The sequence below is a fragment of the Cricetulus griseus genome, assembly GCF_003668045.3.
Source record: "Cricetulus griseus strain 17A/GY chromosome 1 unlocalized genomic scaffold, alternate assembly CriGri-PICRH-1.0 chr1_0, whole genome shotgun sequence".
Lineage (NCBI taxonomy): Eukaryota > Metazoa > Chordata > Mammalia > Rodentia > Cricetidae > Cricetulus > Cricetulus griseus.
In genome coordinates this window covers 230,175,033-230,187,689 of record NW_023276806.1, presented here as the reverse complement: position 1 = coordinate 230,187,689, position 12,657 = coordinate 230,175,033, and the positions used below count along the sequence as shown (strand labels likewise).

Below are 12,657 nucleotides of genomic sequence, written 5' to 3'. Positions count from 1 at the left end.
GGGGAGGGAAGGGGGAGGAAGACAGAGAGGAAGAGGAGGAGGGGGCAAAGAAAATAAATATGATTTTAAGTGTGTTAAATTTAAGGTGTTATTGAACAGTCCCCAAGGAGGCGGTGAGGTGGGTGGAGGTGGCGCCCAGGTGTGGATGGTGAGGGTGATTTGTGGAGCTGTGAGCACACAGGACGGAGAAAGCAGAGAGTCAGATCACCAAGTAGACTGTGTAGAAGGTGAACGAGGTAAGACAAAGAGACAAGGGCGTGCAGGGGTCCAACCTCATCAGCACCACCCAGGGCCCAGGCAGGAGCCCTGAACCATGCCTGGAGTTCAGGCTGGCCTCAAACACATAGCAGAGCGCCCTTAGCGCTGGGACTGCAAGCATGCTAGGCCAAGAGAACTGGATCTATAAAGTCAGTTTCAAAGTTGTTAAAGAGCCAGCAAGTGCCAAACGGAGAGGGAAGCTGCCTGCAACAGAACTAAGAGATGGGTATGTGTGGTCAGACACTGCCCAGCCCCTGAGCCAGAACCCCTGTCCCCACTTGCAGCCTCCTGTGGAGACACTGGCATCATTGAGCCGTCTCCTGCTGCCACCAAGCTCAAAATCCTGCAGAAGGCGTTTCTCCCAGGAGGCTGTTGTCCAGACCCCCGGCATGGCTACCTCCACCAAGGGCCACAACTGTCCATCGCCTGAGGGGAGACTAAAGCAGGAAGTTTCTGGGTTTTCCTTCCATCTTTTGCCAATGCCTCCTGCTGGCAGAACCCGCAAGGAATGCAGCCAGGAAAGCCAGGAGGGAGACCTAGTTCTGGAGAAGGATGGGAGAGAGAGAGAGAGAGAGAGAGAGAGAGAGAGAGAGAGAGAGAGAGAGAGAGAGAGAGAGAGAGAGAGGAGAGAGAGAGAGAGACTCCCACTGCATATGCTAATCCCCAAGAATCCGGCGGCGCCAGGAGCACCTAGGGAGAGGAAGGGCAGCAGCAAGAGACAGAAAGGGGTGGTGGCGGCAGGGTGAAGCCCCCGGGTTACCTAGCACCTCTCTGCAGGAAGGGCTGAGAAGAGTCAGACCTGGGAATTACAAGATGGAGGATGCGTTATTGAAAGCGCTCTCTGATTTGTGGTAGGAGTCAACTCCAGATTGTGGTGGGCTGAGGAGGGGGAGGCGAGGAAGAAACTGTCGCTGTGTGTGCTTCAAGTTGATAGAGAGAAGAGACAGAGGGAGGGGGAGAGGCAGCGAGAAAGGTCCAATGCGGCAATTAATTCATCCTTGTTCACATGGGCGGTCAGTGTGTCTGAGACACGCCAAACCTGCGCCCGCTTTTACTGCATCACAGTAGCAACTGTAGCCGATCGAAAAAACAAAACAAAACAACAACAACAACGCTAAGAGCTCCTGACTCGTGGGACGGCGGTGCGATGCGCTGTGTGCCTGTTTGTAAGTGTCTGGGTGAGGACACGGTCCAGGGCACGGGTGCACTCTGGAGATGGCTTGCACTCCACAGGAGAGACGCACGGAGCACAGCCACCTGCCTGCCTGCCCTCTACACAACTTCCTTCTGCCGACAGTTCTGGAGGTGGAACCCGGCGCTCACGCACGCATCCTAGACAAGCGTTCTATCTGGGAGCTACAACCCCGGCCACCCACCTGGAATTCTAAACCGGAGCCTGCAAACTTTTATCTGTGAGGAACGGATAAAAAGCCTCTCTGGCTGCCAGGAAAGGCAGCATAGGCAATGAGAACAAGGCTCGGCTCTGCCCCGGCCCTGACCCTGGCCCTGGCTTGGCTCTGCGCCCCTCCCCGCCCACTCCTCTCGACTTCTCAGGCCTCTCTCCCGCTGCTCTCCCTCCTGGACCCCCTTCTTTCATCTGCTGTCTGCCGATGCTCCCTAAGTTCTGTCCTCAACTCGCTTTTTATTTATGGGTACTAAAATGTGAATTTCACATCATTTCCATGTGTCATGAAACATTCTTGCTTCTTTAAAAAAAATTTAAAAATCGTTTTTAAAAATGTGAAACCATTCTTGGCACCCAGGCCGCAGGAACGCAGGCAACGGGCTGGCTTTTGCTCACAGGCCCATACTTCAGTGAATGCCTTTCTGTGTGTGTTCAGAATAAGGTTGGAAACCCCAAATAGTCACCTTTCAGCAAAGCCCTTCTCCCCTGGCACCTAGGAACTGTGGTCAGGTAACAAGCAGTGTGTCCTGGAACAGCAGAGAAGTCAGAGATCTTCCGGACTGCTGAAGAAACCAGGAGGAACCAGGCAGAGGGGCCCAAGTTCTCCACAGCCAGCCTCACCGGGAGCGGGCGGGGCTGGGTCACCTCCCCCACCGGCTACAGTCCTGCTGTAATAGAAACAAGTGCAGCCACGGTAGCCTCTCTACCCTCGGTCACCAACAATCTCCACGGAGGCTACCTCGGAGCCAGCTCCCACGACCTTTGTAACCTCCCGACCCTGGCAAGCCAGTGTTCCTGAGAGCTGTTCGCCACTGCGTCCCGCCTTTAACCTGCTAAAATCCCTCCGCTCGGCAGGAGGCGGTCCCGGTATCTCTGTTCTGCTGGTCAGGTGGGTTGTGAGCAGACTGCACGTTTGACACAGTTGGCCCTGCCCTCTCTCCTACTGGCTCTGACGCTCAGGTCCCTGGAGGCGCTCTCTCCTTAAGTGTCCCTCCCCTTCTCTGGCGTTCCCTTTCCTGTCCACTTGATGGATTCCACGGCTCTTTTTCCAGCCGCTTCTTTGGTTTTGTTCTGAGGTGGAGTCTCACTGTAGCTCAGGCTGGCAGGAAATTGCTCCGAAGCACATGCTTTGAACTCGAACCAATCCTCCTGCCTCAGCCTCTCAAGTGCTGGGATTATAGGCGAGAGCCACCACACCTGGCTTTAGGAACTCAAGTCCTCTGGTGCTTTCTCTTCAACCTTTGCCCTTCTTGCAGGATGCAATCGCCCTGAACGGAATTTATGGTCTCCCTCCCTCTCGGTTGCCTCCCATTTGCTGGAGTCTTCAAAGCTCACCTCTTCTGCTGGGGAATCCACCCGGATGGACTGGTCCACTGCTTGTAGCCACCGCCACTTGAAAGTCTAGCAGCTCTAGTTCTAGGACTGCTTCGTCTAGAGGGAACCATGTTCCTTCCCCGTGGAGTAAAAATGCTACCCCTTAAGTTGACTTCAGCAGACACAAAACCAAAGACATTTCCAGAATGGAGCCGCCTGGAAAGGCTGCTACTTACAAACAAAATAAGCCAATTCTGGAGGCCAGGTATAGTGGTATAAGCCAGAAATCCCAGCACTGGGGAAGCTGAGGCAGGAAGATTATGAGTTCAAGGCCAGCCTGGGCTAATAGTGAGATGCTTCCTCAAAAAAAAAAAAAAAAAAAGAATAGAATAAGATAGAGAGGAATGGGAAAGAAGAGAGGGGAGGAGGAAGCTGACCCTGGCTAATGTAATTCGCAAGTAGTCACAGGGTAGGATAAACACTGGCTCAGCTTGTGGGATCTGAACAGTCCAGGAAGTCACCACTAGAGAACCACACCGGCCTTAGCAACATGCTTTGAGTTGTCACTCCTGGGCCACAAAGGCCTCCAGCCTGTCTTAACTTTCTCATTCTTTCAGAGAGAAGATCCAACTGGCTCAGCTTTCATTAGGGTCCACCAGCTGCAGCCAAGCTCACGATCACCTCTTAGTATTTCTAGAGTCGTCCACAGGGACCTTCAACATAGCTAACTTCGTGAGCTCACTCCAGGCACACAGGTGGGGCTGAATCTATTGTGTGAGCCAGGCATGGTGGGTAAACCTCTAATCCCAGCACTTGGGAGGCTGAGGCAAAAGGACCAGCGCTAATTAGGGGCAGCATAGTCTACATAAGAAGTACAGGGGCAGCCTGACCTGCAGGGTGAGCCTCTGCTTCAAGAAAGTATGTGTAGCTGGGTATGGCAGTGGGAGTTTGAGGCCAGCCTGGTCTGCAGAGCAAGTGTCACTCATAGGAGTTAGCATTGACTTACTCTTTATACAAGAGCTGAAAGTGCTTCCGTGAGGGCTACTTGTTGTGGGTGTTCACCAGAGAAGACTGACGGGACATGGGTTTAGAACAATGGAGAGTCATTGTTGCCAGCTGGGGACTACACTGGATGTTGGGGATTCCAGTGTATCCCTAGACCTTTCTCAGGATGAGCTTCTAAGCACAACAACCCTGTCCTGGGCAGACACTCTTCGGTTAACAAGAACAATTAGCCAGAAGTGGAATTGCCAAAAAGCAAGGTTAGTGAATTAGAGACTTTCCCAGAACCATGGGCTTTGATGGATTGGGGCTTTGTTTTCATTTTTTTGGCAGGCGGTGCTGTCTATGTGCTGGGCTGAGTTTTACAATCTGAATGGTACTCCCATCATGGAGTCAGTTGTGCTAAGGTCTGGGGCTCTGTTATATGAATCACCTTTCTTTTGATGTAATTATATCAGTCATTGCCCCAACCAGCAAAATAAAGAGCAATTGCTTGACATCATCTAACCATCTGTGTTCATATCCAACAGTTACCTCAGAGGGGCCGGAGAAGGACGTTTCAAATGCCTTAAAGTTCTTGTAAAATGCCCTCTGAGGGAGAAGGGAAGCTGGCATTCTATTTTATGCTATAGTTCAGCAGATAGTTCACTAACAAGCACTAGTCAAGCCTTCCACGGGCAGATCAATTTAGAAGTTTAGCCTCTGTGTGCTCCCTTCCAGCATCTCCCTATTCCTACCATCCAGAGCTCAGGCAATGACACCAATAGCTCTTGAATTTGCTTCCCATGCTCCTGAGCGAGGGTGCTTCGACCAGCCCTGAGGCCTTGTAAATGCTAGCAAGCACTACACCAGTGAGCTGCATCACGACCCTCACTCTTACTTGATGTTTAAGATTTATGATTTGGCTGGGCGGTGGTGGCGCATGCCTTTAATCCCAGCACTCAGGAAGCAGAGGCAGGTGGATCTCTGTGAGTTTGAGGCCAGCCTGGTCTATAAGAGCTAGTTCCAGGATAGCCAGGCTATACAGAGAAACCCTGTCTCAAAATAAACAAAGAAACAAGTTTACTTCGTGGGGAAAGTTGGTATAAAGAGGAACTGGGCGCCAAGTGTGGTGGTGCACACCTGTCCTCCCAGCACTTGGGTGGGAGCAGAAAGATGTGGTTCAGCCATCACTGGGAAGGATGGGCTGTTTTCTGAGTGCAGGTAGCTTGACTTTGTTACTCTTCTGTCTCGTTTGTATCGGGTTTCTCACTGACCTCCAGTCTCTAAATTCCTGGTCACCAGGAAGTGAATTTTCCTGTGAATCTATCCACATAGCTCTCACTCCCTCCTCAGACAGCTGGGGTCTCCCTATGCCTTCCCCTCCATGTCTGAATTACTGTTCTGGGGTTCCAGAGCCCCATCCTGACTCTTAGCCCGACCCTGGGAGCACTCACCAGAGCCCCATCCTGACTCCTGGCCCGACCCTGGGAGCACTCAGTACTAGGAAGACCCGATTTCTCAACTGTCTCAATTTTTCTTTTCTGCTGCTATAGCTAGACACCCACGACTGAGGAGTTTAAAAAGCAGAGTGGTTTTACACACATCATGGCATGGTGGAGGGCACCACATGGAAGACAGCACAGAGCTCACCTCTGTAACGATATCATCCCATGCGTCACTAAAATCCCTTCCGAGGGAGAAGTGTGGGCCATGTCCACCTCTTCTCAGCCCTCGACCACAAACTGAGGCTCAGTTCCACAAAAGCTCACCCTGGGGAGCAAATGTTGGGCTTTCTTACAGAGCATAAGCATGCGGCTGGGGGGGGTGTTACTTAGGGATTGTGGGTGCTTCCTCCCCAGCAGGCAGAATCTGAAAGCCATTACCCAGCAGAGATGAGGGCTTCCCTGTAGCTGCACAGATGGAACCCTCCTTCTTGTTTCCCCTGGTTGGCTATATAACCAAATGCTCTCACAAGACCACGAGCTGTTTAAGGCTGAGTTATACACAGTCGGGCGGTGGGGGCACTTGGATGGTCATCCTTGTGGCCCTCTCCGGATCCCAAAAAATGACACAGAGAGTTTTTATTGATTATGTAAAGCTTGGCCTTGTTCCCAACTAGCCCTTAAGACTTAAATTAACTGTTTATATTAATCTGTGTTCTGCTGCATGGTTCAGTACTTCTCCTCTGTACCGTATGTCCAGCTTCCACGACGTCTGGTTGGTGACCCCCCTCCCCCAGATTCTTTACCAGAGTTCCTATCTCTTCGTGGAAGCCCTGCCTCTCTTCTCCTGCCTAGCAATGGGCCATTCGGCTCTTTATTAAACCAGCCAGAAGGTGCCTCAGGCAGGTGAGAAGGACAGACACATCTTCTCATAGAGTACTAAAGGACTTTCTAACAGGTCAGCTGGAATAATCCTTCTGAGAGGCGCTGAAAGTGAACTTCCCCAACATGGTAGTTGCTGGCTTAAGACAGTCACTCACAACGCCAGGATAAACTCATTAACGCCTGAGCTAACCCATCCTCCGGGGCAGCAGTGCCCTCTGGACGAACCTCTAACACCTCACCATCTTTTAATCCCATTGAGTAAACTCCAATGCAGGAGGGTTTTTCCGGGGGGCGGGGTGTGTGCGTGTGTGCGTGTGCGCGTGTGTGCGTGTGTGTGCGCGTGTGTGTGTGACTCTGTGTGTGTGTGTGAGTGTCTGTGTGTGTGAGTGTGTGTATGGTGTGTGTGTGTGAGTGTGTGTGGTGTGTGTGTGTCTTCAAACCAGCACCAGTCCAGTGTTTTCCCTCCTCCTCGTTCCTCACATCTTCAGGGTTTCATTTTGCATTGATCACAACAGGAGGGTTTTTTGTTTTTGTTTTTGTGAGACAGGGTCTCTCTCTCTCTCTCTCCTGAGCACCCATGTCAAGTGGCTCACCACTCCCGGTAACTCCAGAGACACTGACTTCCTCTTCTGGCCTCCAAAAGCACCTGCACTTAGGTGTATACACTTCAGCACTATCAAAATTAAGACGATCAATCTTGAAAGGGAAAGAAACAAAAATTCTCTCTCGGCTGGTACACACCTGTAATTTCAGCACATGGAGTCAGAGGCAGAACCAGCTGCACAGTAAGAGTGAGGGCAGCTGGGATACACTGTCTAAAGTAAATAAAGTAATAATAAAGATAAAAAATAAAGGCCGGGAGTAGGTGGTGCACGCCTTTAATCCCAGCACTCAGGAGGCAGAGGCAGGCGGATCTCTGTGAGTCCAAGTCCAGCCTGGTCTAAAAAACACACACACACATACACTGTCAAAAAACCCAGTCTCACCCTCAAGATGAAGTAGTGAAGGGAAGCAGCCGATCGCATGATTCACTACAAAAACTATAGTCTAAATAAGTGAATCTAAAGAAACCCGCTTAATTTAGGAGTCAAGAGTAGGTAGCATTCAGAGATTCTGACCTTTTAGGTCAAATGAAGGGAAAGCCAATCCCATGTAGAAGGGACACACAGGTAAAACCGTGAGGCACAAAACAGAACAACATCCCCGCGTGCACACATCTGGGAAGCCGCCGCGTGAGTGGGGTAAAGGGTCGGAGAGGAATTGGCTCAAGTGAGGTCGGCAGCAGGAAGCACACCTCTCCTACAAACAGCATTTTAAATTTTATTTCATACTGAGAAGCCATGGGGACTAAAATAACACAGCAGCAGAGTTCTGGTGAAGGAAGCTCACTCTTAGCACAGGCCAGGAGGGAAAGCTCAGGGCTGCGCTACCCAGAGCACAAATCCTGGGCTGGGGAGGAAGCTCAGCGGTAGGGTCATTTCTATAATTATAAATTGCGCTGCCTCGTATGAGCGCCACTAGCCATATGAGGCTACTGAGAACTCAGAATGTGGCTGGGGCCACTCTGAAGACTAATTTAAACTGCATTTAATATTGATTTAAATTCAAGTTCTTACATCGCCTCAGGCTACTACATGGGACAGTGACTTAGACCTTTAACAAGTCCAGGTGATGGGAGTAGGGCAGAGGTATGGTTCCCTGGTTACTTAGGACACAGTAGATAGCTAAGGAAGAAAACAGTAAGATCGCGGTGGATTTAAAGTTGTGAGGACGGCGCTCCCGGTCCAGACCTCCTTACTTGGAAACTGCTGTCGTTTAACACGGGGCTGGGTCTAGGGCACTGTGCAGCCCACATCATCTGAGCATGCTGCGGTCATCCAGGCAGGGATTCCTTTGTTTGTTTTTCCAGACAGGGTTTCTGTGTAGCTTCGGAGCCTGTCGTGGAACTCAGCAGTAGACCAGGCTGGTCTTTAACTCTCAGAGATCCTCCTGCCTCTGCCTCCCGAGTGTTGGGATTAAAGGCGTGTGCCACCAACACCCGGCCCAGGCAGGAATTCTTAATGAGTTCTGCCACCGCTAGACACGCTACCCAAAGGGCCTAAAGGGCGGAATCAGAGGTCCATTGAGAACAGAGAAGGAAGGGGTCCTGGTCAGGTGGTCAGAACCTCACACACAACAGTTGAATGAACCCGGGAATGAGGAGGGAGCCTGGAGGAGACAAGCCCAGATCCTGGCTGTTGAGAAAGACACTGCTTACTGGCAGGGTACAATGTTGAGTGGGTTTTCTTTCTGGCTAAGAAACCAAAATGGAGAGGTAAAATAACTTCAGGTTGACGGCGAAGGCTGACCGGGTCAAAGGCAATCTCCTTAAGCCGAGAACTCCCAGGTGAATTGAGTAGGAAGCGCGCCCCAGTGTACACGTGGAGAACGCAGCGGTCTGTCGGTGGGGAGTGAAATCCAGACCACACTTTGAAAGGAAAGAAGATAAAAAAGGCCCCAAACGACAGCACGCTAAAGGCGAGCTTCACCTTTTCAGTCCACCGCACTGCATCTTGAGTGACGGCCCTAAATTGTAACAGGATAAAGCTCACATTGAGGAAAATTCAAGAAACTGACGGGGGAGGGTCAGGGTGGCCCTCCTGACCCAGGCCCGAGGGGTAAACACGGAGGCCAACTCCACGGAAGGCAGCGTTCGGGAAAGTGCGAGTCTCAGAGGAAGAAGCCGTTTAAGGGGCTCCAGAGACCCAGCACCCCGGGTTTGAACCTCCAACACCGCTCATGCAGGCGGACCCCGCCGTCCCAGGGACGTTCGCCCTTGCAGCTGCAGCCAGGCCCCGCGGGGCTCCCGGGATCACCGGGCCAGCAGGCGCCGGGCAGGCAGCGCCTGGGGGCCGGAGCCGGAAGACCGGACTCCCGCCGCGCCGCAGGCGCTGGCGCGGTGGGGAAAGGGCCGTCCAGGGGCTCGCCCGCTCCGCAGCCCGCGCGCTGCCGCCCCACCCATCGCGCGCGCTCCCACCCGGCTCGCCCCGGGGCTCGGGCGGCGGCGGCGGCGGCGGCGGCGGCGGCGTCCCGCGCCTGCGCACTGCGGCTCCGCCGGCGGGGGCACACCCTCGCGCCTGCGCGGTGGCGCGTCTCGGGGGCTGCGGCGGCCATGCTGAACCGGTACCGAGAGGCGAGTGGGGGGACGGGGGCGGCCGCGGCCGCGCGGAGGCCGGGGAGGGGGTGGTCGCGGCGGCCTTAGCTCGGGGACGCGGCCCCTGACCGGGCGGCCCCGGGGACCCCGCACACGACCCCCGGGAACGTTCGGGGAGCCGCGCCCGCGTGGCCGTGGGGGGCGGGCACGTGACCCGGGCCAGCCAATCCGCGGGCCGCTGACGTGGCGGCTGCGCGGCCCCGATGCTCCCCTCCCTACCCTCCCCACCCACCCCCGGCCGCCCGGGAGGAGGGAGGGAGGGAGGGGCCGGGGGCAACGCCCCCTCCCCCAACGCCGCCTGGGCTTCCGGGGGGGCGACACCCCGGATCCCGGGCTCCCCCCGGCCGGGCTGAGGGCGACTTGGACCGCACCCCGCCCGCCCCCCGCGCGCCCTCCCCGCGGCTCCGGGGTCCAGGTGAGCGGGGGCCTGGGGCGGGGGCGCCGCGTGTCGCCTCCGCCAAAGGTGGGGAGTGGGGACGGCAGGATTCTTGGGGTTCGGGAGAGGATCGGGGAGGGGTGGGGGGGGACTTGTCCTTCAGACACCTGACAGCCAATGGGAGCGTGGACCGCGGCCAGCCCGACAGGGCCACCGGCGCAGGGGGGGAGGGGAACGGCCGGCCTCGTGCCTGCGCGCCCACTCGAGGGCACCGGGGCGACGGTGGCGCGTGCCCCCCTCCCGGGCGTCCCCGGGGGCGCGGGGACCCTGCAGGAGCCAGGTGAGAACGGGGGTGGGGTGGGGACGACGACGGGCAGCGCGACCCGGCCCGTGGGCCCGGCTGGCGGGGGAGGGGCGCGTGGGGGTGCGTCCGTCGTGGGGCCGAGGGCTCCGGAGTTTGGCAGCCCTGGCTGCGAGCCGGTGTCCCCGGGGGCCCTGCAGGCGCGACTCTGCGCTCCCTTTGTGTTGTGCCGTGTCGTGGCGCGGCGGGCGAGCCTGCGGGCGTCACATGGCGTGCAGACTGCGGGCCAGTGTGTGTGTCTGTGTGTGTGCGCGCGCGTGTGCTTCTGCACAACGACACGGCCCGGGGCCTGCCTGGGTCTGCCCCGGGGTGGGGAACGGCGAGTCTCCCCCGAGTCGGGAGCTGCGCTCCGGGGCCCCGGGCCGCCGCCCTCCCCTCCCCCCGCCCCTCCCCTCCCCGGAACAGTCGCCTCCTTGTGTGCTGCGGGGGAGGGAGCGGAAAGGAGGGGAGAGTTACTTTTCCAAATTACTAAGTGGCGGGCGGCCGCCTCCCCGGTGACTCATGTGGGGGCAGGGAGCGCGGGGCTGGGCACGGCCGCGGCCCAGTGACTTTCCGGAACGCGGGGCCCCCGGCGCGAGCCCGCCCGGGGTGTCCAGCCCCGCAGCCCCCCTACCTGTCCCCCCACCCCCACCCCAACCCCGGGGCAGACAGCCGGGTTTGGAGCCTGGGCCGCCGGGGGAGGGAAGGAAGGAGGGAGCCGCCCGGAAAGTTGCTGTGTCATTGCTCTGCTTGTCGCAGCCCGGCGGGCGGGAGGGCGGGGCCGCGCGCACTCGGGAGACCCGGGCCTGCTCCCCGGCGGGGAGTGGAGGGCCCCGGCCTGCGGCCCGGAGGGCAGGGGCGATGAAGGTTCGAGGGGGAGGGCGGCAGGGGTGCGGTGGGGGAGCCCGCCGTGCTAACGGCCCCCTCGCGCGGGCTGCCCGGGTGTCCCCGGGGAGCCAGGCCCAGGCGCACTGCGGTGAGCACAGCCTGAGAGGCACCCGGCGCCGTGACCTTGGGCTGCGGCTGTTCCTGCACAAGCCTCCCTTGTTCCCAGAGGCCCCGGGCAGCCCGGGGGAGGGGAGGGCAGGGGAGGGGGCGAGGCGGCTCCCAAAATGGCTCCTGCCCCTCCTCGGAGGCGTCCGGCTGGGGGAGGGGAGGAGGGGGAGGGCTGCACAGCCGCCGCCGCCTCCTCCTCGGCTCGCCCTCCTCCCTGGCGCTGACCGGTGCAAGCTGCGCTCCGTGGGGAGGATCCCCGGCCCGGCGAGGGGGCGGGGGGGGGCGTCTGCGGGACCGCGAGGGGCACCGCGCCTGGCGGCATGGCCTTGGCTCGCCTCGGGAGCGAGCGTGTCGCTGGCAGCCCTGCGCTGCTCCCCGGGCCCCGCGGGGACGCCGGCCGAGGTGGGTTCCTGGGGCGGTGGGCGCGCGGGGGCGGGGAGTGCAGTGCGCACGGGCCGGGGTGGCCGCGGGGACACCGGGGGCCTTGCTGTGGCTTGGGGTGGTGTTCCGGGCGGCGCCGGCCTTTGTGCCGGTGGCTTTCGGGTGGGGGCAGGGTCATTGTTGGACTCTGCAGAGTCACTGTCGGCTCCCGCAGCCCAGCGGCCTGAGCGCGCTTCGCGGGGACCCCGGGAGCGCCGGCGCGGCCGCCCCTAAGATGGCGTCTGTCTTCCTCGTTTCAGGTCCTGCTCGGCGGCGCCCACGGCCAAGAGCGACCCGCCCCGCCCGCCGCCGCCGCAACGGAGGAGCTCGGATGGCGCCAGCGGCCTGGTCCGGGCAGCCGGAGCCTGCAAGCCCGGGAGGACTCGGGGACCGGGGCTGCGGGGACAGAGCCGCAGGCCCGGGGAGGCCGCAGCGCAGCGCGGGCAGCCGGCGGAGACATGGCGGGCGGGCGGCCCCGCGCCGCGGCCCTCTGCGGCACTCTCCTGCCGGGTGATGGACGCCCTGGACACGGAGCCGGTGACGTCACCCTGCCAGCGGACCAATGGGAGAGGCTCCCGCGAAGCGGCCGTCCTGCCCCCCAGCCTTGGCTCCTGCATGCGCGTGAGCGGGCGGGCACGCGCGGAGGGGGCGGGGCCGCCGCGAGCCCGGTGGCGCGCATGAGCGGCGAAGCTCCGCCCCTCCGGCTATATATAAAGCGCTGGCGCGGGGCTCGGCGGCGCCATTTCGCGCTGGAGTGGAGCAGCCTCTAGGACGAGCCGGAGCGTTCTGCCTGCCGACCCGGAGCCTGGGGGCCGCGCGCGCAATCCGCGTCCATCCGCTCGGAAGCGGCCTCCGTCTCGGCCCGCGGCCGCCCCGGCGGGCAGTGCAGACCCCGTAGAAGCCCCCGCAGCTCCCCTTTCTCGGGCCCCGCCCAGTGCTCGGCGTCCGTCCACCCCTCTACTCCGCCCTCGGGAGGATTTCAAAGATGGAGGCGGCGGCGGCGGCTCCCTGAAGCCCCTGCTGGTGTTCATCCGCCTCCATCGG

The 12,657-nt window shown here is 58.8% G+C and overlaps 1 protein-coding gene across 1 annotated transcript; it reads left to right on the top strand.

Annotated features, from left to right (window-relative positions):
- Window positions 1-10,719: 10,719 nt before the first annotated feature.
- On the top strand, window positions 10,720-12,416 carry LOC113832477 (translation initiation factor IF-2-like). Its single transcript, XM_027388689.2, has 2 exons — window positions 10,720-11,595; window positions 11,874-12,416. The coding sequence occupies exons 1-2, from the start codon at window positions 10,720-10,722 to the stop codon at window positions 12,381-12,383; spliced, it is 1,386 nt and encodes a 461-aa protein (XP_027244490.1). The 3' UTR covers window positions 12,384-12,416.
- Window positions 12,417-12,657: the final 241 nt, after the last annotated feature.